At 36.6% G+C, this 21,877-nt stretch overlaps 3 protein-coding genes across 11 annotated transcripts in view; 1 reads left to right on the top strand and 2 right to left on the bottom strand.

The window, feature by feature from the left end:
- Positions 1-67: 67 nt before the first annotated feature.
- LOC107581576 (serine/arginine-rich splicing factor 2-like) lies at positions 68-4,222 on the top strand. Of its 5 annotated transcripts, none has more exons than XR_001608845.1 (4): positions 68-579; positions 1,797-2,121; positions 3,386-3,473; positions 3,916-4,222. XR_001608845.1 is itself a non-coding variant. In XM_016267188.1 (3 exons), exons 1-2 carry the CDS (start codon positions 224-226, stop codon positions 2,107-2,109), a joined length of 669 nt encoding a protein of 222 aa, XP_016122674.1. In that variant the 5' UTR covers positions 68-223; the 3' UTR covers positions 3,386-4,222. The 5 variants fall into 5 exon arrangements, 3 of the variants coding, with proteins under 3 accessions (XP_016122674.1, XP_016122675.1, XP_016122673.1); XR_001608846.1 differs by adding an exon at positions 2,722-2,861 and having other exon boundaries at positions 3,386-4,222; XM_016267188.1 differs by having other exon boundaries at positions 1,797-2,109; positions 3,386-4,222.
- Positions 3,520-19,089, bottom strand: habp2 (hyaluronan binding protein 2). Its single transcript, XM_016267258.1, has 14 exons — positions 19,065-19,089; positions 18,676-18,860; positions 18,543-18,576; positions 18,353-18,451; positions 18,140-18,250; positions 17,934-18,050; positions 17,647-17,763; positions 15,834-15,987; positions 15,252-15,346; positions 14,900-15,128; positions 11,340-11,482; positions 5,561-5,695; positions 5,323-5,468; positions 3,520-5,182 (listed from the first exon to the last, which is right to left on the bottom strand). The coding sequence occupies exons 1-14, from the start codon at positions 19,087-19,089 to the stop codon at positions 5,021-5,023; spliced, it is 1,752 nt and encodes a 583-aa protein (XP_016122744.1). The 3' UTR covers positions 3,520-5,020.
- A 1,271-nt stretch (positions 19,090-20,360) lies between these two features.
- The window catches only part of LOC107581569 (dynamin-binding protein), a 48,903-nt gene continuing 47,386 nt past the window's right edge, over positions 20,361-21,877 (bottom strand). For all 5 annotated transcript variants that reach the window (XM_016267172.1, XM_016267174.1, XM_016267173.1 and 2 more), the window contains one exon: positions 20,361-21,558. In XM_016267172.1, coding sequence (XP_016122658.1) covers positions 21,373-21,558 — 186 coding nt within the window. In that variant the 3' untranslated portion in view covers positions 20,361-21,372. The remainder of the gene's footprint in view (positions 21,559-21,877) is intronic.

Below are 21,877 nucleotides of genomic sequence, written 5' to 3'. Positions count from 1 at the left end.
GCAGTATTTTCAATACAGTCTATGGTATTTTCTCTCCTTGCAAAGAAAATAAAAGCCAACCTCCACCGACCACGAACATCCGGTTGCCGCCATTTTAGAGCGTTATCTGCTCTCTGAGTGTTTCTTTGGACGCTCTCGAATGGTTCGATATTTTTCCTGAAAATCTCGCAAGTAGCTCATTTATTTTTCGCAGAACATACTGCAGTAGGGTTAGTGATTCAAGATGAGTTACGGCAGACCTCCGCCCGACGTCGAGGGCATGACATCGTTAAAAGTCGACAATCTGACGTACCGCACGTCCCCTGAAACGCTGCGGCGGGTTTTCGAGAAATACGGCCGAGTCGGAGACGTCTATATCCCGAGAGACCGGTACACAAAAGAGAGCCGCGGGTTCGCCTTTGTCCGTTTTCATGATAAGCGGGACGCGGAGGATGCAATGGACGCCATGGACGGCGCGCTGCTGGACGGCCGCGAACTGCGCGTGCAGATGGCGCGATACGGGCGCCCGCCAGATTCGCATTACAGCCGCCGCGGAGGCCCGCCGAGGAGATACGGAGGACATGGACGGAGAAGCCGAAGGTAAGGCCCACATACGCAATCTCTTTTCATATTTTCGTTTTAAACCACTGTAAGTTACCGTTCAACGTTCACATCCGAGGCCCGTAAATTTGAGGCCCTCAAGGTAGCAAAACCACACGTGCTAAAATCCTTGGTTTGCTTATAAATGCCATGTTTTATCGCCGTAACGGGTTAATTCATTGAGTTCGTTTCAAACCGTTTCCAGGTTTTAAAGTATTAGTATCATTCCGTCGTATTTGTGGCGTAGTACCAAACAATTGCTCAACTTTGTGAACGAACCAAAGTAGCAATTCGTGATCGAATGGTTCTTTTGAGTCGATTCTTTTGAATCGATTGCAACGTTTGAGTTTGAAAACCAAACCCATTCCGAGCGGTTTTATTACAGTATTCTCTCTTTAATATAATAGTAATTTAATAATAAAAATATTTGAAGGCCACGTGATAACGTAACATTTAAATTCGTATAAGTTTTTTTTTTTTACCTAATTATTCGAAAGAATCGATTCTTGGAAATGAATCAAGCTCTCCGTCATTGTGCTACAAGTTTTTGTGGTTTGAATGCTTGAATTACTAGTTTTGGTGAAGACAATAAACCTTGGATGTACATGCAAACAGAGGCGTTCTTGTGTACGTTCACATTTCAACGTATATAAGATACTTACCTTTTAATTATAAAGATTGTTTGGTGTTTTGTAATACTGTAACACCCAAGTGCTGCTTGCTTTGTGCAAACAATCCTCATTAGGGCTGCACGATTGACAAAAATCATAATTGTCGATTATTCCCTTGAAATTGTAATTGCGATTTATTAATTACGATTATCACAATTTACATTGAATTATGTTTATACCATTGTTTGAAGCAAACTGCATGCCATATTTTTATTGGAAAATTAACAAGCTAAAAACACTAACTGAAAAACTTAGTGTTTTTCTATAGTATTAAGCCTCAAATGTCAAATATACATTGATTGTTTTCTTTAAATTATAAAAATATGAATGGTATTATATTGTTGTTCTAAAATTAAAATAATGGGAAAACCCCTTAAGATAACATGTAGAAATAAGAAAGCACATCTTAAGCACGCAGAATTACATAAGTAGACTTTGAACGATTACGTAATTGTGGCATCCATAATTGTAATCGCGATTAGAAATTTGATTAATTGTGCACCCCTAATCCTCATACTAATTTGTTCATGTAATATTTGTTTTTAGCCGTAGTCCTCGGCGCAAGAGGCACAGCAGGTCTAGATCCAGGAGCAGAAGCCGGTCCCGTTCCCGTAGCAGATCCCGCTACAGCCGATCCAGGTCCTACTCCCGTTCCCGATCTAAGTCCCGTTCCCGCTCCAAAACCCGCACACCACGCAGAAGCAAGTCCAAATCGGCTTCCAGGTCCCATTCAAGGTCTAAGTCCAAGTCTCGCTCCAGGAGCCATACTCCCAGATCAAACAAAGGATCCAAATCACGATCCAGATCGAGAAGCAGACCCAAATCTCCAGAGGATACTGGAGCCACTGCTGAATCCTGAGCTGAAACATAGGTGAGCCTAATGCTTTGTTTGAAAATGTATTCCTAATTTTCTTGCAACTGGTGGAATTTGTATGTTCAGCGAAGAATTGTAATTACAAGTGCATCTTTTTTTTATATATATTATTATTATTAGGTAATATCCCTGTTAGTCATGAACTTTTGATTTCATTAGAATTTTGATTAAAGCAGACCAGTGAATGACCCCATTATAACTCATGCCCAAAGTGGTGTAAAGTGAATACATACGTGGCTCACTGCTCACTTAAAATGGCTGCTTAAAATTATATTTAATGTTTCGCCCCTCTACTTTTCTCTTTCACCAAGTCCTTCAAGACCTCTGCAGATGTAGTAGATCGGTAGATGCATTATCTTAAAGGAGGTTTCAGGTATTACCCAAGTTTAGTTTGGAGCTGTTATTCACAGCATTTGTCTGGTTTCTCCCGTTTCTGCATGAGTTTTAAGGGTTTATTTTTAATTCACATCCTAAACCTGACAATGGATGTTTGATTTGGAGCTGTCGTGGGTATAATACCGTAAGTATGTTTGTTTTGAAACGTGTACCAGCCAAAATCCATTGATTTCATCTAAATGTGGAATTTTTTCCTCCAAGCTGCTGATTCCTGTTTGCAAAAGAGGAGTTTGGGGCAGTTTGAGAGCAGTTAGTGTGTGATCCGACCATTGGCTGCCTGCTGCTGATTGGCGGTTGCTATGGAGCAGGTCGGTCTCATTGAGTGTTGAGGTGGTGTTGAGGTACGTCTGCAGGACAATGGACTGAGACCTTTTCATCATCCTTGTCACAAACTCATGTCTATCGTGGCATAGGCAAAAGCGGTATGGATATGGGGTGTGTTCTTGGAGCTAGTTTAAGCTGTCAGGCTGCTGGGTATCTGATTTTAAACAGGCCTATAATTTAGTACTTTGAGTAATTAGTTTGTTCTAACTGCCAATAAAGTATACCTCAGCTTGCCGACACTTAAAGTGGCTATGAGAAATTAATTTCACCCTCAGGTTTGTTGGCTCTCAACCCATGAGGTTTCTCGCAGAACAAACATGAGGTACATGAGGTTTCTTGCAGAACAAAAATGAGGTCCATAGATTAATTTAAAATATGGCAAGTTTCTCATTATGTGTGGAAAGCGTGCCTGTTTGTTCTGTATAACTGAGGACCAGTTATCGAGCGTTGCGTAATATGCAATGCCTCATTTTATGACGGTTCCTGTAGAACCCCCTCTGCTTTGCTCCTTGAAACTAACTTACTACTTCTTTTCTTCTAGATGATGTCAGCTGGTAGAATCTTCGAGGATCGCACCGAACAGATGTCCATCTGAGGATACCCAAATTATCCATATATCAAACCGAAAGGTTATTGTAATTTGGTCTAAATCTTTTAAATGACTACTTGTTGTTGTTTCTGTTGCCCACAATTGTTTTTGTCTCATACATTTGAATTTCATGGATATTAAATGATCTTTATGCCTAAATTGGGCTACTAGGTGAAATCGCTTCTCTTCATTTTTGGTAGTTTGTTTTTTGTTTTTTTGAAACTCCCAGACTAAAGTAAGTTCATTTTAATGAGTTTTTTGTTCTTAATAAACGCTTATTAATGGACAATTTTGGATGTTGTGAATATTTCTTTAACCTTAAAGGACTGGGTAGAGACTGAAATTTGGCCACTAAAAAAAAAACCTTTATGTAAAACCATTACATCAAAGCTTGCGAACTGAGCAGGTGTTATGGTTTAAATGGAAAAATTTCACAACAACATGATTCTAATATTCTCTCCTGTGTATTTTCTATGCACTAGGCGCAGTTGCGTAGCAGTTGAGTTTTGCTGGTTAGCTGTTAAGGTGGCGTGTTGCGGTGCAGAGTGCTTGGCTGTTTCCAGTATTCTCCTGATTGCTCCTGTGTAACGCCTTGATTTGATTTTCTTTCAATTTTGGCTGCAGCGTTTATTCTTTTTGCAGAAAGATCCTGTGCAAGTCCTTTTGTGAAAACCTATTATAAGGCAGATATCTGAGCTTATTTCACATCTCCGGAAGAGTTCTATCATTTGTGACATGCTCACTTGGTCATAATTTCCATGTGAATAATAAAAGGTTTTCTTTCTCTGAGCATGGCTGATTTGATGTATACCTAATTTTTACTAGTTTTTTCAGTGTCTCTTATGTTTGGTGTTAAAGAAGCAAATTAAACTCATTAACTGGAAATAAATTGTGCGTTGATACAAAGTATTGGTATCATGTGTGACATCATTCATGGATTCATACTCAATGGCTTTTGGTGAGACTTTAAAATCTGAAGTTTTATTCCAAAGTAAATTTGTCATCAAGACTTCCTAAACATTTTTACTTGGATGTGTACAAACATGATTGACTTTGAAAAATGTTACTGGAGTCTTAAAACAAAAGGCAAAATAAATTCGTAATGAGCTAATAAAGTTGGTACGAAGTTAGTTTCACCCTATGTTTTTCCTAAGTGCACATAGATCATACTGTTAGTTTATCTGTCTTTTTTATTTTTTTTCCCCAGTCATTTAGTCTGCTTAAACTGCCCCAGCAAGCATACCAAGATCCAATGCCTAGAACCAAGCCCCATCCTACTTTTTTTTTTTTTTTTTTGTGTGTGTGTGTGTGTGGCTGTCCGTTACACTCTACAGGAAAAATGTCACTACTTCCATTTCATTGTGACCTTAATATGAACATGAATCACAAAAGTGACATTGTTGAAGGGCTAATCATCCAAGAAACTATTTTGAATTGGTATTTTCTGCCTGATTATATATATATATATATATATATACACATAGGTACATGCATGCATTGAATATTGTTTTTATCCGGTAAAACCTCCTTCAGCGATTAGATTATGATATTAACTATCATTGAACTCAAACCTTTTGAGTAGCCATCCTAAGCTGCACGCATCTTTTCATGGATCCAGTCAATGAACTTTGTGACACGGGCATAGATACCGGGCTTGTTCTTCTTGCCACAGCTGTCCCCCCAACTCACCACACCATAGATGTAACAAGTCTCGTACTTCTGACAAACCAGGGGTCCACCAGAGTCACCCTATAATATGTGAAAATAATTTAAAAAATTGCGTACTGCGCCATCAGTTTGCACAATCATTTTAAATAAGATTTTGTGTTTGATGTATATTAATAGAAATTTCACTGAAAGACAAAAACTAATTTGAGACTGGAACACACCTGACAAGAGTCAGTCTTTCCCTGCATATATCCAGCACACATCATGGAATCATCCAGTCTGTTCCCGTAGACGTTACGAGACATGCAACGCTTCTGAGAGATTAAGAGAACTTTGGCATCCAGCAGCTGAGGAGAGACAGCATGCTCTGGAAGAAAGAGTAATAGATGACAGATCTTCCCAGAGGCAGGTGTTGCTATGGTGAATGTCTACAGTGAAAATTGAATGTGGAAACCACACCTTTCTCAGTGGTTCCATAGCCTGATATGGTGCACATTGTTTCATCAGGGAATGAATCGGTGGGAAGACATGCTGCCCTAACGGACCTGGTCTCATTGGCGCACCGTCCATTTATTGCCTTCAGTTTCAGCAGGGCTGGCATAGATGAGAAACAACAGCACTGTGAGTTTGACATAATTGGTTAAAAAAATATATGTTAATAGCCTACTACTGTAGGCTGTTCACAATGCGCTTCACCCTGGGATGTCTTTTCTTTTTTTTTTAAACCTCCGGGAAATCTATATGCTTCATGTGCATTATTTTTTAAGTCATTTAATGTCACAAAAATTGAAGTCAGCATGAAAGGAAAATTCACTCTTTCTAATCTTAAACACATTTTATTGATCTTAAGGCTGTTTACACAAAGAATGATAAATATAACGATCACTATAACTTTATTTTTGAATAATTCACACACCACAACAAGGATAACGGCGTTTTTCTCAGTCGCTTTGGTGCATTTCTTAGATCAGAAATTAAATTCTTAGAACTGCTTGTTCAACCTCTACATCATCTATAGTCACTTGTGCACATCATAAAAGCTCTATCTATCATAAAAGTTTCTCATTCTTTTGAACAAGTTGCGATTGCTTTGGTACATTCATGCAAATGATTATGTATATTTGTCTGTGGTTTCCTACTTTATCAGTTGCTAATGTCATGTTGCTCAAAATGTATTATATAGTTCTCTTTGCAATAGTCTTACCCCTCAAAACATCTAGTCATTAGTTCATCATATAAGCAATTAAATGCAAAATGGTTGATCTAGTTGTCATAAACTGTCAAGCATATTTTCTACACATTTCTATTAGACTTTTTGTAAATTTGCCATGCATTGTGGAAGTGAATCTTGACTTTCACTAATGAAGAGAATGGAGATCCACCAATTATAAACCAGTTCTTTGAAATGGCTCAAAGGTGCATCTCATGGACCTTCAATTGGAAAGCACATAGACAGAGGACAACACAAGAGTTACAAATTCTGACAATGGATGAACATCCAGGAAATGATCAGGATCAACAGCTGAGAGGAGGAATAGGAGTAAGGATCCATGGTAGAAGGGTACAGAGGCAAAGCAGAGGAAAAGGCAGAAGAGGCCAAGGACGTACACTATTAAAAATAAAGGTGCTTCAAAAGAGCCATTTTTGGCTCCACAAAGAACCATTCAGTCAAAGGTTCTTTAAAGAACCATCTCTTTCTTAACTTTAATAATCTGAAGAACCTTATTTCGCCACAAAGAAGCTTTTGTGAAACAGAAAGGTTCTTCAGATGTTAAAGGTTCTTTATGGAACCATTAGACAAAAAGGTTCTTCTATGGCATCGTGAAGAACCTTTATTTTTAAGAGTGTAGGTGCATATCAGATGAAATAAGGGCCGCTATTGTGGACCATGTTGTCAATCAGTCACCGTGATTTTGCCAAGTAAGACATGTTTTCTTTTGTTGATCCTGGATCAACATAACTGTCCAAAAATATAGACTTAACCAAATCCCTACCTCTAAACATTACCCTACCCATAATTTATTCCTAAAAACAGTGTGAAATGATAGCTGATGATTAACAAGGGTGTAGAAGCACCTAACCCTGATTGTAACCCTAAAACAGATATTTCCTGAAAAGTTATCCCTCAATTCTGATTGGTTGATAGGAATGTTGTTCCAGGATCAGCAAGGATGTTGTACTTGGTTAAATCACTGTCACCGTTGTCAATCATGGCTTACAATGGCTGTCAGTGGGTTTCCTGTGTTTGCCTTTCTAATTTTGTATTTCGCCTTTGTACGCATATTTATTTTTCTTTTCTATATCACAATGACAGTGTACTGTGAATCCTATCCAGTCTCTTTCAATCAATACCCCACATACAGTAGTGTGTACATTTGTACTTTAGAAATGGATATGGCATGCAGAAAAAGTACAGCCTTCTGCATTTCAATATAGTAACTGCCATCCAAACTGTTGCCATAGTTTACATCAGGTAATACTAACAGAGTGCAGTGTTATATTGACAACAAGACTAAGCTTTTTACCTATATTGTTTGTGAGCAATGACACAAGGACTTTTCATTCTGATGGGACGGATATGTTAATTGACACATATTTTTGAGAGGTGAACTAAAGATTTTGAGTAAGTTACAGGCTTTTGCATAAAATCCATGGTGTGGTGCTGATTGTACAAATTGTTTTGAGAAATGCACATACTTCTTTGCGAATATTAAGGATGATTCAAGAAATGCACCAAATCAACTGAGAAAAACTGTAATTCTAATCACTTAAAGTTTTTTTTTTTTAGCTTATGAACGATAAAAAACATTGACAGCCAGAATCCATCCACAGCATATGACATAACTGCAGCACACACTTATAATAAACTGAAAATTATTGTGTATTGGTGTGGACACTAGTTATAGTTATCACTCTTAATCCTGAATGTTTTTTTGTTTTTTTTTTACTTTTTAATCAAAATGTTATAACTTGCTATTGTGTTCATCCAATCAAAGGTATTGACACCACAAATAATACAATTAAAATGGGATTTACAAATGTACAGTCTATAAACTCAAAACTTGAATACACAAGATTATTTCATACACAAAGAACCATTCAGTCAAAGGTTCTTTAAAGAACCATCTCTTTCTTAACTTTAATAATCTGAAGAACCTTATTTCGCCACAAAGAAGCTTTTGTGAAACAGAAAGGTTCTTCAGATGTTAAAGGTTCTTTATGGAACCATTAGACAAAAAGGTTCTTCTATGGCATCGTGAAGAACCTTTATTTTTAAGAGTGTAGGTGCATATCAGATGAAATAAGGGCCGCTATTGTGGACCATGTTGTCAATCAGTCACCGTGATTTTGCCAAGTAAGACATGTTTTCTTTTGTTGATCCTGGATCAACATAACTGTCCAAAAATATAGATTTAACCCAATCCCTACCTCTAAACATTACCCTACCCATAATTTATTCCTAAAAACAGTGTGAAATGATAGCTGATGATTAACAAGGGTGTAGAAGCACCTAACCCTGATTGTAACCCTAAAACAGATATTTCCTGAAAAGTTATCCCTCAATTCTGATTGGTTGATAGGAATGTTGTTCCAGGATCAGCAAGGATGTTGTACTTGGTTAAATCACTGTCACCGTTGTCAATCATGGCTTACAATGGCTGTCAGTGGGTTTCCTGTGTTTGCCTTTCTAATTTTGTATTTCGCCTTTGTACGCATATTTATTTTTCTTTTCTATATCACAATGACAGTGTACTGTGAATCCTATCCAGTCTCTTTCAATCAATACCCCACATACAGTAGTGTGTACATTTGTACTTTAGAAATGGATATGGCATGCAGAAAAAGTACAGCCTTCTGCATTTCAATATAGTAACTGCCATCCAAACTGTTGCCATAGTTTACATCAGGTAATACTAACAGAGTGCAGTGTTATATTGACAACAAGACTAAGCTTTTTACCTATATTGTTTGTGAGCAATGACACAAGGACTTTTCATTCTGATGGGACGGATATGTTAATTGACACATATTTTTGAGAGGTGAACTAAAGATTTTGAGTAAGTTACAGGCTTTTGCATAAAATCCATGGTGTGGTGCTGATTGTACAAATTGTTTTGAGAAATGCACATACTTCTTTGCGAATATTAAGGATGATTCAAGAAATGCACCAAATCAACTGAGAAAAACTGTAATTCTAATCACTTAAAGTTTTTTTTTTTTAGCTTATGAACGATAAAAAACATTGACAGCCAGAATCCATCCACAGCATATGACATAACTGCAGCACACACTTATAATAAACTGAAAATTATTGTGTATTGGTGTGGACACTAGTTATAGTTATCACTCTTAATCCTGAATGTTTTTTTGTTTTTTTTTTACTTTTTAATCAAAATGTTATAACTTGCTATTGTGTTCATCCAATCAAAGGTATTGACACCACAAATAATACAATTAAAATGGGATTTACAAATGTACAGTCTATAAACTCAAAACTTGAATACACAAGATTATTTCATAACTGAAGTTGGTTAGTTTTCTTTTACCCTAACAGCTAGAATGATAGATGGAATGATAGAATGCTAGGATGGATGAATAATAGAATGATTGACATGGCAAGTTAGAATGATAGAATGGTAGACAGACAGAACAGACAAAAATAAAATGACATAGACAGACAGACAGACAGACAGACAGACAGACAGACAGACAGACAGACAGACAGATAGATAGATAGATAGATAGATAGATAGATAGATAGATAGATAGATAGATAGATAGATAGATAGATAGATAGATAGATAGATAGATAGATAGATAGATAGACATGCTCACTTAAATAGTGAATCACTGACCTATATCATTATACAGGGCTACAGGAGTCTCTGTATAGTTCTCATGAACAATGATTTTCTCCACCTCAAGAAACTGTTTTGCAGGATCATCTTTCTCCAGGTTCACACCACCCATCTCCACCCTTACCTCCTCGTTCTCATCACTGCCATGATCATGCAAACATAGTTTATCAAACTGATATTTGTTGCATATGAATTTTCAAAGGCAAAACTACTGTAAAATGCAATTCTCAAGTACAAAATCATCAGTACTATTCAAGGAATATAATTGAATAGAAATAGTAACTTAAAGACACCATAAAATCAAAGTGAGAGTTTTGTGATTAAACGTTACATAGACCTAATGCAACACCACCACCTTGAGAAGCCCAACTTGCATGTGGAGGGCGGCAGTAAGGACCCAGCTAGAGTCAATAAGGGTTCCTCCACAGTTGTGGCTGAAGGATGCATTAGAGCCCATGGGATGCTTCAGAGCATGGCTTGACGTTACAGCAGTCCCACCGGAGAGTGCCCTTGTCTTTCACAAAGCACCAGGGTTCCCGGTCTCCATCTGGATTTCTTGAGGGACAAAGATAATTCTTAAAGTGGAAGTGAAGCAGTCAGTTAAGAACATTATTTAGTAAAGTGATTTCCACTTTGATAAAAAAAAAAATTAACAAACATGATTAATGTAACCATTTTAAAGAAAAAAGGATGTTTTGTTATAGCTTTTGGAGCAAGGGCTCCGCCATCTTGCAGTACCACCTTCGCTCCTTGTTTTGAGAAATGCACATACTTCTTTGCGAATATTAAGGATGATTCAAGAAATGCACCAAATCAACTGAGAAAAACTGTAATTCTAATCACTTAAAGTTTTTTTTTTTTAGCTTATGAACGATAAAAAACATTGACAGCCAGAATCCATCCACAGCATATGACATAACTGCAGCACACACTTATAATAAACTGAAAATTATTGTGTATTGGTGTGGACACTAGTTATAGTTATCACTCTTAATCCTGAATGTTTTTTTGTTTTTTTTTTACTTTTTAATCAAAATGTTATAACTTGCTATTGTGTTCATCCAATACAATTAAAATGGGATTTACAAATGTACAGTCTATAAACTCAAAACTTGAATACACAAGATTATTTCCTAACTGAAGTTGGTTAGTTTTCTTTTACCCTAACAGCTAGAATGATAGATGGAATGATAGAATGCTAGGATGGATGAATGATAGAATGATTGACATGGCAAGTTAGAATGATAGAATGGTAGACAGACAGAACAGACAAAAATAAAATGACATAGACAGACAGACAGATAGACAGATAGACAGATAGATAGACAGATAGATAGATAGATAGATAGACATGCTCACTTAAATAGTGAATCACTGACCTATATCATTATACAGGGCTTCAGGAGTCTCTGTATAGTTCTCATGAACAATGATTTTCTCCACCTCAAGAAACTGTTTTGCAGGATCATCTTTCTCCAGGTTCACACCACCCATCTCCACCCTTACCTCCTCGTTCTCATCACTGCCATGATCATGCAAACATAGTTTATCAAACTGATATTTGTTGCATATGAATTTTCAAATGCAAAACTACTGTAAAAAGCAAGTACAACATCATCAATAATATTCAATAGAATTTAATAGAATTTGTAACTTAAAGACAACATAAAATAAAAGTAAGAGTTCTCTGATTGAACATTACATAGAACATAATGCAACACCACCCCCAAACTTACATGCAGTGGGCAGCAGTTAGGACCCAGCAGGAGTCAATAAGTGTTCCTCCACAGTTGTGGCTGAAGGATCCATTAGAGCCCTTGGGACGGACCTGAAATGAGACCTGCCATGGATGGGCTGCAGGCAGAGACTTCCTCCCACCAAATATCCTTGGGGCAATCATAGCCTGAGTCTTTCCACAGTCAGAAAACTGCAGTTTTGCAGGGGCTGTGGGGGGTTTTACTGGTTCTGTGAGAGTTTGGTAAATAAGTATATGGTGCAGTTAACACAGACTGCTAGAGTAGACTGAAGAACAGATGTTTCTGTTTTTGCATTTATATAAAAGAGAAAAAGTAGATGGAAAATCTGTGCCTGGTTCAGAGCATGGCTTGGCGTTACAGTAGTCCCACCGGAGATTCCCCTTGTCATTCACAAAGCACCAGGGCTCCCGGTCTCCATCCGGATTTCTTAATTGACAAAGATCATTCTTAAGGCAACATGTTATACCACAATTCATTGTGAGATTTACTAAAACCAAATTCTAACCTGCAGTAATTGTGGGCTCCAATGCTCTCATTCCCTTCAAAGTCCTTGAAAGGAATACGATAGTAGTTCCATGGTAAACATTGCTTTTCTTCTACTGTCTGACTGACAAAACCTATGTATGATTCCCCATTCCCCTCATAACAATCATTTGGACCTGAATACAAAATGACATAATGTGTTTACGACATTATTACATCCAGAGGCGGAGTTCTTTGAAATGGCTCAAAGGTGCATCTCATGGACCTTCAATTGGAAAGCACATAGACAGAGGACAACACAAGAGTTACAAATTCTGACAATGGATGAACATCCAGGAAATGATCAGGATCAACAGCTGAGAGGAGGAATAGGAGTAAGGATCCATGGTAGAAGGGTACAGAGGCAAAGCAGAGGAAAAGGCAGAAGAGGCCAAGGACGTACACTATTAAAAATAAAGGTGCTTCAAAAGAGCCATTTTTGGCTCCACAAAGAACCATTCAGTCAAAGGTTCTTTAAAGAACCATCTCTTTCTTAACTTTAATAATCTGAAGAACCTTATTTCGCCACAAAGAAGCTTTTGTGAAACAGAAAGGTTCTTCAGATGTTAAAGGTTCTTTATGGAACCATTAGACAAAAAGGTTCTTCTATGGCATCGTGAAGAACCTTTATTTTTAAGAGTGTAGGTGCATATCAGATGAAATAAGGGCCGCTATTGTGGACCATGTTGTCAATCAGTCACCGTGATTTTGCCAAGTAAGACATGTTTTCTTTTGTTGATCCTGGATCAACATAACTGTCCAAAAATATAGATTTAACCCAATCCCTACCTCTAAACATTACCCTACCCATAATTTATTCCTAAAAACAGTGTGAAATGATAGCTGATGATTAACAAGGGTGTAGAAGCACCTAACCCTGATTGTAACCCTAAAACAGATATTTCCTGAAAAGTTATCCCTCAATTCTGATTGGTTGATAGGAATGTTGTTCCAGGATCAGCAAGGATGTTGTACTTGGTTAAATCACTGTCACCGTTGTCAATCATGGCTTACAATGGCTGTCAGTGGGTTTCCTGTGTTTGCCTTTCTAATTTTGTATTTCGCCTTTGTACCCATATTTATTTTTCTTTTCTATATCACAATGACAGTGTACTGTGAATCCTATCCAGTCTCTTTCAATCAATACCCCACATACAGTAGTGTGTACATTTGTACTTTAGAAATGGATATGGCATGCAGAAAAAGTACAGCCTTCTGCATTTCAATATAGTAACTGCCATCCAAACTGTTGCCATAGTTTACATCAGGTAATACTAACAGAGTGCAGTGTTATATTGACAACAAGACTAAGCTTTTTACCTATATTGTTTGTGAGCAATGACACAAGGACTTTTCATTCTGATGGGACGGATATGTTAATTGACACATATTTTTGAGAGGTGAACTAAAGATTTTGAGTAAGTTACAGGCTTTTGCATAAAATCCATGGTGTGGTGCTGATTGTACAAATTGTTTTGAGAAATGCACATACTTCTTTGCGAATATTAAGGATGATTCAAGAAATGCACCAAATCAACTGAGAAAAACTGTAATTCTAATCACTTAAAGTTTTTTTTTTTTAGCTTATGAACGATAAAAAACATTGACAGCCAGAATCCATCCACAGCATATGACATAACTGCAGCACACACTTATAATAAACTGAAAATTATTGTGTATTGGTGTGGACACTAGTTATAGTTATCACTCTTAATCCTGAATGTTTTTTTGTTTTTTTTTTACTTTTTAATCAAAATGTTATAACTTGCTATTGTGTTCATCCAATACAATTAAAATGGGATTTACAAATGTACAGTCTATAAACTCAAAACTTGAATACACAAGATTATTTCCTAACTGAAGTTGGTTAGTTTTCTTTTACCCTAACAGCTAGAATGATAGATGGAATGATAGAATGCTAGGATGGATGAATGATAGAATGATTGACATGGCAAGTTAGAATGATAGAATGGTAGACAGACAGAACAGACAAAAATAAAATGACATAGACAGACAGACAGATAGACAGATAGACAGATAGATAGACAGATAGATAGATAGATAGATAGACATGCTCACTTAAATAGTGAATCACTGACCTATATCATTATACAGGGCTACAGGAGTCTCTGTATAGTTCTCATGAACAATGATTTTCTCCACCTCAAGAAACTGTTTTGCAGGATCATCTTTCTCCAGGTTCACACCACCCATCTCCACCCTTACCTCCTCGTTCTCATCACTGCCATGATCATGCAAACATAGTTTATCAAACTGATATTTGTTGCATATGAATTTTCAAATGCAAAACTACTGTAAAAAGCAAGTACAACATCATCAATAATATTCAATAGAATTTAATAGAATTTGTAACTTAAAGACAACATAAAATAAAAGTAAGAGTTCTCTGATTGAACATTACATAGAACATAATGCAACACCACCCCCAAACTTACATGCAGTGGGCAGCAGTTAGGACCCAGCAGGAGTCAATAAGTGTTCCTCCACAGTTGTATACTGTAAAAAGCAAGTACAACATCATCAATAATATTCAATATAATTTAATAGAATTTGTAACTTAAAGACAACATAAAATAAAAGTAAGAGTTTTCTGATTGAACATTACATAGAACATAATGCAACACCACCCCCAAACTTACATGCAGTGGGCAGCAGTTAGGACCCAGCAGGAGTCAATAAGTGTTCCTCCACAGTTGTGGCTGAAGGATCCATTAGAGCCCTTGGGACGGACCTGAAATGAGACCTGCCATGGATGGGCTGCAGGCAGAGACTTCCTCCCACCAAATATCCTTGGGGCAATCATAGCCTGAGTCTTTCCACAGTCAGAAAACTGCAGTTTTGCAGGGGCTGTGGGGGGTTTTACTGGTTCTGTGAGAGTTTGGTAAATAAGTATATGGTGCAGTTAACACAGACTGCTAGAGTAGACTGAAGAACAGATGTTTCTGTTTTTGCATTTATATAAAAGAGAAAAAGTAGATGGAAAATCTGTGCCTGGTTCAGAGCATGGCTTGGCATTACAGTAGTCCCACCGGAGATTCCCCTTGTCATTCACAAAGCACCAGGGCTCCCGGTCTCCATCCGGATTTCTTAATTGACAAAGATCATTCTTAAGGCAACATGTTATACCACAATTCATTGTGAGATTTACTAAAACCAAATTCTAACCTGCAGTAATTGTGGGCTCCAATGCTCTCATTCCCTTCAAAGTCCTTGAAAGGAATACGATAGTAGTTCCATGGTAAACATTGCTTTTCTTCTACTGTCTGACTGACAAAACCAATGTATGATTCCCCATTCCCCTCATAACAATCATTTGGACCTGAATACAAAATGACATAATGTGTTTACGACATTATTACATCCAGAGGCGGACTTAAACATTAGGCAAAGGTAGGCGACCGCCTTGGGCCCCCAAAAGTGTTACAGTAGTCCCACCGGAGATTCCCCTTGTCATTCACAAAGCACCAGGGCTCCCGGTCTCCATCCGGATTTCTTAATTGACAAAGATAATTCTTAAGGCAACATGTTATACACCACAATTCATTGTGAGATTTACTAAAACCAAATTCTAACCTGCAGTAATTGTGGGCTCCAATGCTCTCATTCCCTTCAAAGTCCTTGAAGGGAATACGATAGTAGTTCCATGGTAAACATTGCTTTTCTTCTACTGTCTGACTGACAAAACCTATGTATGATTCCCCATTCCCCTCATAACAATCATTTGGACCTGAATACAAAATGACATAATGTGTTTACGACATTATTACATCCAGAGGCGGCCGCTCGCGGTTGCCGTCTGTTGTAGCTAAATAGTATTTTTGCCATTTAATATTCACATACACTAGTGGTCCATATCGCGGTTTGATTGAAGTGCACTGAATTGCATTTGATTTATTCATTCAATGTGACATTGCTTTTCATTTTCATTGGAATAAAAGATAGATTACTGTTTTCGCCTTCATTTGATTACCAGAAAAATTTAAATACACAAGACAGAATTTCAAAAAAATAAGTAAATAAAATTACAATTTCATAGGGTCCTATTATTGTATACAAATTAATAAATTAAGTTGTTTTATGAATTCAGTTAATTAGATATGTTTTTGATTAAACCATTAAAATGGAATACAGAGAAGAAGAAAAAAAGAAAAGAAAAGAGCAGAATTTGGGCCCTAAGAATGTAATTTTTGTTCAACTTTTAATAGGCCTAAATTGCTGTTAAATTAAACAAGTTTCATGATTTGTATTAATTAGACATGCTTTTTGTTAAAATTGAATATAATCATCCAGAAAGAAAAAGAAAAACTGAATCCAGAAAAATTTAAACGGAAAAAAAGTATTTATTTTTTTTTTAAATGGCGCTCACTCGTTCTTGTGAAAGACCCAAGAAGGACCACGCACAGTCACTTTCCACACAGGCACACTCCACTTTTGGTTGAAATAATCCTTAAGCATGTACATTTACAATTTCCTTCAGTTTAATTTAAACGTGCAATTAAAATAAATAAAAAAATAAATGTATATTTTAAAGTTTAGAATTAGATAGCCTTGCGTTGTGTAGTGAAAATTACCCCAAGGCACCAGCTAGTGTCCAACCTACACTAATACTATTATAACCTGTTTAAATGTGAACAAGGGGTCTACAACATTAAAGAAATCCTTTATTTATAACATGTACATGAACAATCTAAAAGATTAGAGACAACTATGGGACACGGTCGTGCAGCAGCGAGCAACAGTGAAAGGAACCTCAAGGTTGTAAATGTGTGAAATTGTATAGGGCCCCATTCCTGTATTTTGCCTGGGGCCCCCAAATCACTAAATCCGCCCCTGATTACATCTAGTTTATAAGGTTATTTAAAGCTACACTATGTAATTTTTGGCCCTCTAGTGATTGATTCATACACCTACATAAGTTACTTGCGGAAGAACGTTGTTTGCTTGAGTTGTGCTTCGGCTGAACCTGATAGCTTGAGTCGTACCGCTGTTGCAATGGTTACAGATGATCACCTTGTTAGTACGATTGTCACTAAAAACATCAAAAATTTCCTAATAACGAAAGACTAGCCTAATATATGAAAAATATGTCTTATGAGCAGGTATGTTGTGACTTGTTGAAATCAGTTGTTTTAAAATAAAACTTGGCAACGCTGAAGTTTGCCGTTTCCCGGGAAATCCGTCCCGACAACTCTAAATAAAATAAAATAAAAATTATTATAGGCTTACCATAGTGATTTAGGGTTAGACAAAAACACGGTTTGGAAGACGGTTTTGTGATGTAATGGCTCATTATTTAAATGTAGTTTAGGCAATTTGGGAAAAAGTTAGTGTAGCTTTAAAATACCATTCGGTTTGGCATAAAATAATAAAAAAAACAGTTTATTACCAACTTGGCAGAACCTCCCACTGTAATTTTCAGCACATTTGCATGTGAAACTGGCTCTGGTACGGCCTTTAACACACTCTCCTCCATTCAGGCATGGACTCGGGTCACAAGCAAAGGCTAATATTGTAAACATAAGTATAAATGCAATTAAAAAGACAAACAGACAGAAAAAAATCTTTCAGAAAAAAATCATTCATAATAATCACTAAACTTGCATCTTTACTACTGAAAGAAACACTTTGAAAGTAATTTGCTTTATTTCAGGTATGGGAGACAGGGACGCTCACCTTTCTTGCACGTCGGGGCCCTAAAGGGGGGGCGGCATTTGCATTCATAAAATGGGGCTTCTTGAGTTCTGACACAATCACCATGACCACACTTCACTCTCTTACACACGTTCCTCTCTAGAAGATCCCAACATGAGAACTCAAGAATGATACACACTCTTACTGATTAATAATAATTTTTTAGGTATAGCTTATTAAGATCTCACCATCCTGGCACTGTTTGCCAATGTAAGGCTCTTTACAGATGCATTTGAAGCCGCCACTCTCTAGGACCTCGCATACTCCATTGTTCTGGCATGGATTTGGATCACACACTTCTACAGAAGTATTGAACATGATCAGAGTACATATGTTTGTGAGCGCCAAACTGAGCCCCTTTAATACATTTGCACTGTCTGTTTAAGTACTTAAGTTCTTGCCTGGTTCATCAAAGAAGGAAAAAATCCAATCAATGCTTTCATCAATTTCAGCTGAGGTTATTTCCTCTGCAGTGTCACTAAAAACGTAGTCATATATTTCTGTCAAGGGGCGAGAGAGTAATAATAATGACGTGTGTATGCTAATAACCTTGCAAACACATTAACAGACACCAACCAAAAGACTTCTCACCATCAAATAAAGTTAAAATGCCATCCAAAAGACCCTGAAACATTTGACACAATTTAATTCAAATAGCAGTGTAATATCACTCAATTAAACATATGTTTAAGCTATCTCAAAGCAGTTTCACACGTTTACATACCGGTGCAGCTTGGACTGGCAAAGTGAGGCCAGAAAGGCCCATCAGAAGCAGAATCACTGGTAACATGATTTCAGGAGTAAAAGATGCATAATCAAACACTGTAAAAGTCCCTTGTCTATATAGTGGGCAGTAAATTTGTTGACCTGTATGTGGATGACCCCTGAACCCTTTTCTCTGCTTACTATCTAGCAATCATTACCTAACAACATTGACTTTCTGTGTTCTGGCCAGTGAGCCACACTACAAATATGCATTAAAACAGTATTATGGTTCAATTTAACAATTAATTTCAATAAATATTTAGCATTTAATTTTTACTTATGGCTTTATAATGTGAATTCAGCAATCTTGGCAGTCAAAAAAAGAAAGAAAAAGAAAAAACATCTCACGATATTGTGTGCAGTATTTGTGCATTGATCCAGTGTTATTGACCAATCACAGATTTTAGGTCAGTTACCCAGCAGAGTTTACTCTTGATAAGGTTGACTTAAAATGTCTTTGCAACGGTTTTCGAAAACAGCTGACTGAATTGAAAAAAAGAATTGAATCTTTCATATTTAATTTATTTCAGTTTATTGTGTCTATATAGGCTTTTTATTAAGTTTTACTTTTATTTATTTTGAGTTATTTCAGTACTTCAACATACAAAATGGAAATGAAATAATATATATATATATTTAATGTATTTATATATATGTACATGTATATGTATACATGTGTGGCTGTACATACACATATGTAGTTGTTTTTTTTTGGTGTTTGGCTTAGTGTTATGTTAGAATCATTATTATACTCATACCTTTTTGTTGTTTTAATATTTTTGAATTATTTTTAGCTTTATTTATTGTTTTTTTCATTTAAATGTTTTAGTTTTGAAATGAAGTTGTATGCATTTGTAATTTTATTTTTAGCTTTTTTTATTGTTTTTTTCATTTAAATGTTTTAGTTTTGAAATGAAGTTGTATGCATTTGTAATTTTTATTTAATTTATTTCATTTTCTTAAATGTGTGTATATATATATATAGTATTTATAGAGTTTTAGCTTTTAGTTTTAATGACTTTTTCTTATTTGTAAGTCGCTTTGGATAAAAGCGTCTGCTAAATGACTACAAGTAAAGTAAAAGTAAAGTTTCGTTCAATGGAAATGATTGTTAATAAAACAAAAATAGATTTTGTACTTTTGTAAGGGTGTAATTGAATTGTGTTCATTTAAAGCATAATTCTTAACCAAAACAATAATCTGAACATTTTGTTCAAATCAGTATCGCCAAATATTTCCAAACTGGTACTGCCATACTCTGGAACTATAAGATATTGAACGTGAACGTGAATGTGACATGACGGCAAGCATGGTGTTCAATACTTGGAATTTGTGTTCTGATTTTAACCCATCCAAGTGCACACACACAGCAGTGAGTGGTGAACACACACACACACACACACACACACAAACCGTGAACACATTTTTGTTGCTGCGCCCAGGGAGCAGTTGGGGGTTCGGTGCCTCGTTCAAAGGTCTCACTTCAGTCTTGGCATTAAAAGTGATAGAGAGCGCTGTTCATTCACTCCCCCAACCTACAATCCCTGCCGATACTGAGACCTTTGGGTTACAAGTCTGACTCTCTAACCATTAGGCCACGACTGATATCATTGATAGGCCACGACAAGACATAACAAACAACTGTTTTTCAACTGATTTCTTTTTTATTTAAAAGAGGAGAAATGGATCAGTTCACACTGGAGTACAGAAGTTCATTCTCAGTATATACAGCATGAGAGATAAATAATTCAGAGTTCTGTTGGTGCAATGAGCTCAAGGGTGCCTTGAACTCACTCACAACTCCTCAAAACATCAATATTAACTTGTAAATGCATTCAAGTGCAAGTGGCAAACTTAATGCTGTCAAAAAGTAAAAAACACTGTACCTTACAAAAAGTGTCTCTTGCATTTCATTCATATTTTCAGCAATATGATATGGTCACCAGAGGTAATATTGTCATCATCTGGGAGCCACAATGGGGAATAAATCCAAACACTTCATATGAATTTTGTTCACATTTACTGAAACCCAGCAAAATCTTTTTTTTTTCTCTTTAGAGGTGCACTATGATTGTCAGATGAACGAAGGCATCATCTCAAAACACTCCACACACTCACTGGCACACAAACAAACACTCATTCACCCTCTTGCACTCTTATTTATGGGCATCACTATCATGCCAGTCCTGGAATATCAATTCCATCAGTCTACTTCCAGTGTGAATCGCACATGCCCAATACAATTCCTCCAACTCCACTCCTACACATCAAAAGAGATCTATGCTGACTACGGAGCAATTAAGTGCTAACACTATAAACGGAGTATCCAAGAACAACAGAACATGTCAGATCATTGAATTCAACACAAAACTGCCTCTCAGTCCAAACTATTTATTTTTTCACTCCCATTATTTCAAATTTCACTTGCGCCATCCTCTATGACCACTAGGAGTCAGGAGTTACTTTCATTGACTGTAGTCAATATGGAGGGTATAATTTTTTTTTTTCATCAGTAGCAATGACCAGTTCACCACATCAGTGCATCTCCTCTATAGTTAAGGCACAATAACGTCCCTTTGTAGTGTTCTCCCCGTAATGAGTTGGCCTGTAGTGGTCTGGGGCATAGTTGGGGATTGTTCTTGTAGAAATGCACAGCTCATGTGTACTCAGATTTGCGAATGTAGTTGGATGGAACGTAACCCCTCCGTCCTCCTGCCTCCCCCAGCCACCACTCCTGGTTGCCATTCATGTCCTGGAACTCAAGGATTCGGACCTGCTGATTGGCTGAAATGCTGAGCTCATTTGCACACCGTGCACTGAAGGAGTAAAGAGCGTAATATATCTGAAAGAAAATATAAAGTAGGAAAATTAATATTAATAATCATTTACAAGAAGCAAAACCTGTTTAGTTATTTACCATCATTATTTTATGATGATGATGATGATGATTATTATTATTATTACTATTAATTTATATACCAAATTGTTGATGAACATGGTGGTGTATCAATATCAGGGAGCTACAGAAGGTTTTAAAGTCAACATGAAATCAAAACTGAACCTATTAATATGAAGAACCACAGATGTCAAACAATGTGGTTTAATTATTGTTACACATAAATTATATTTGTGCTAAATTATATGTATTTTTATAATTAAAT

This window comes from Sinocyclocheilus grahami, unplaced genomic scaffold, assembly GCF_001515645.1.
Source record: "Sinocyclocheilus grahami isolate Dianchi unplaced genomic scaffold, SAMN03320097.WGS_v1.1 scaffold36.1, whole genome shotgun sequence".
In the NCBI taxonomy this organism is placed as follows: domain Eukaryota; kingdom Metazoa; phylum Chordata; class Actinopteri; order Cypriniformes; family Cyprinidae; genus Sinocyclocheilus; species Sinocyclocheilus grahami.
The sequence above is the reverse complement of the archived record's forward strand: the minus strand, read 5'-3'. Positions and strand labels throughout refer to the sequence as shown.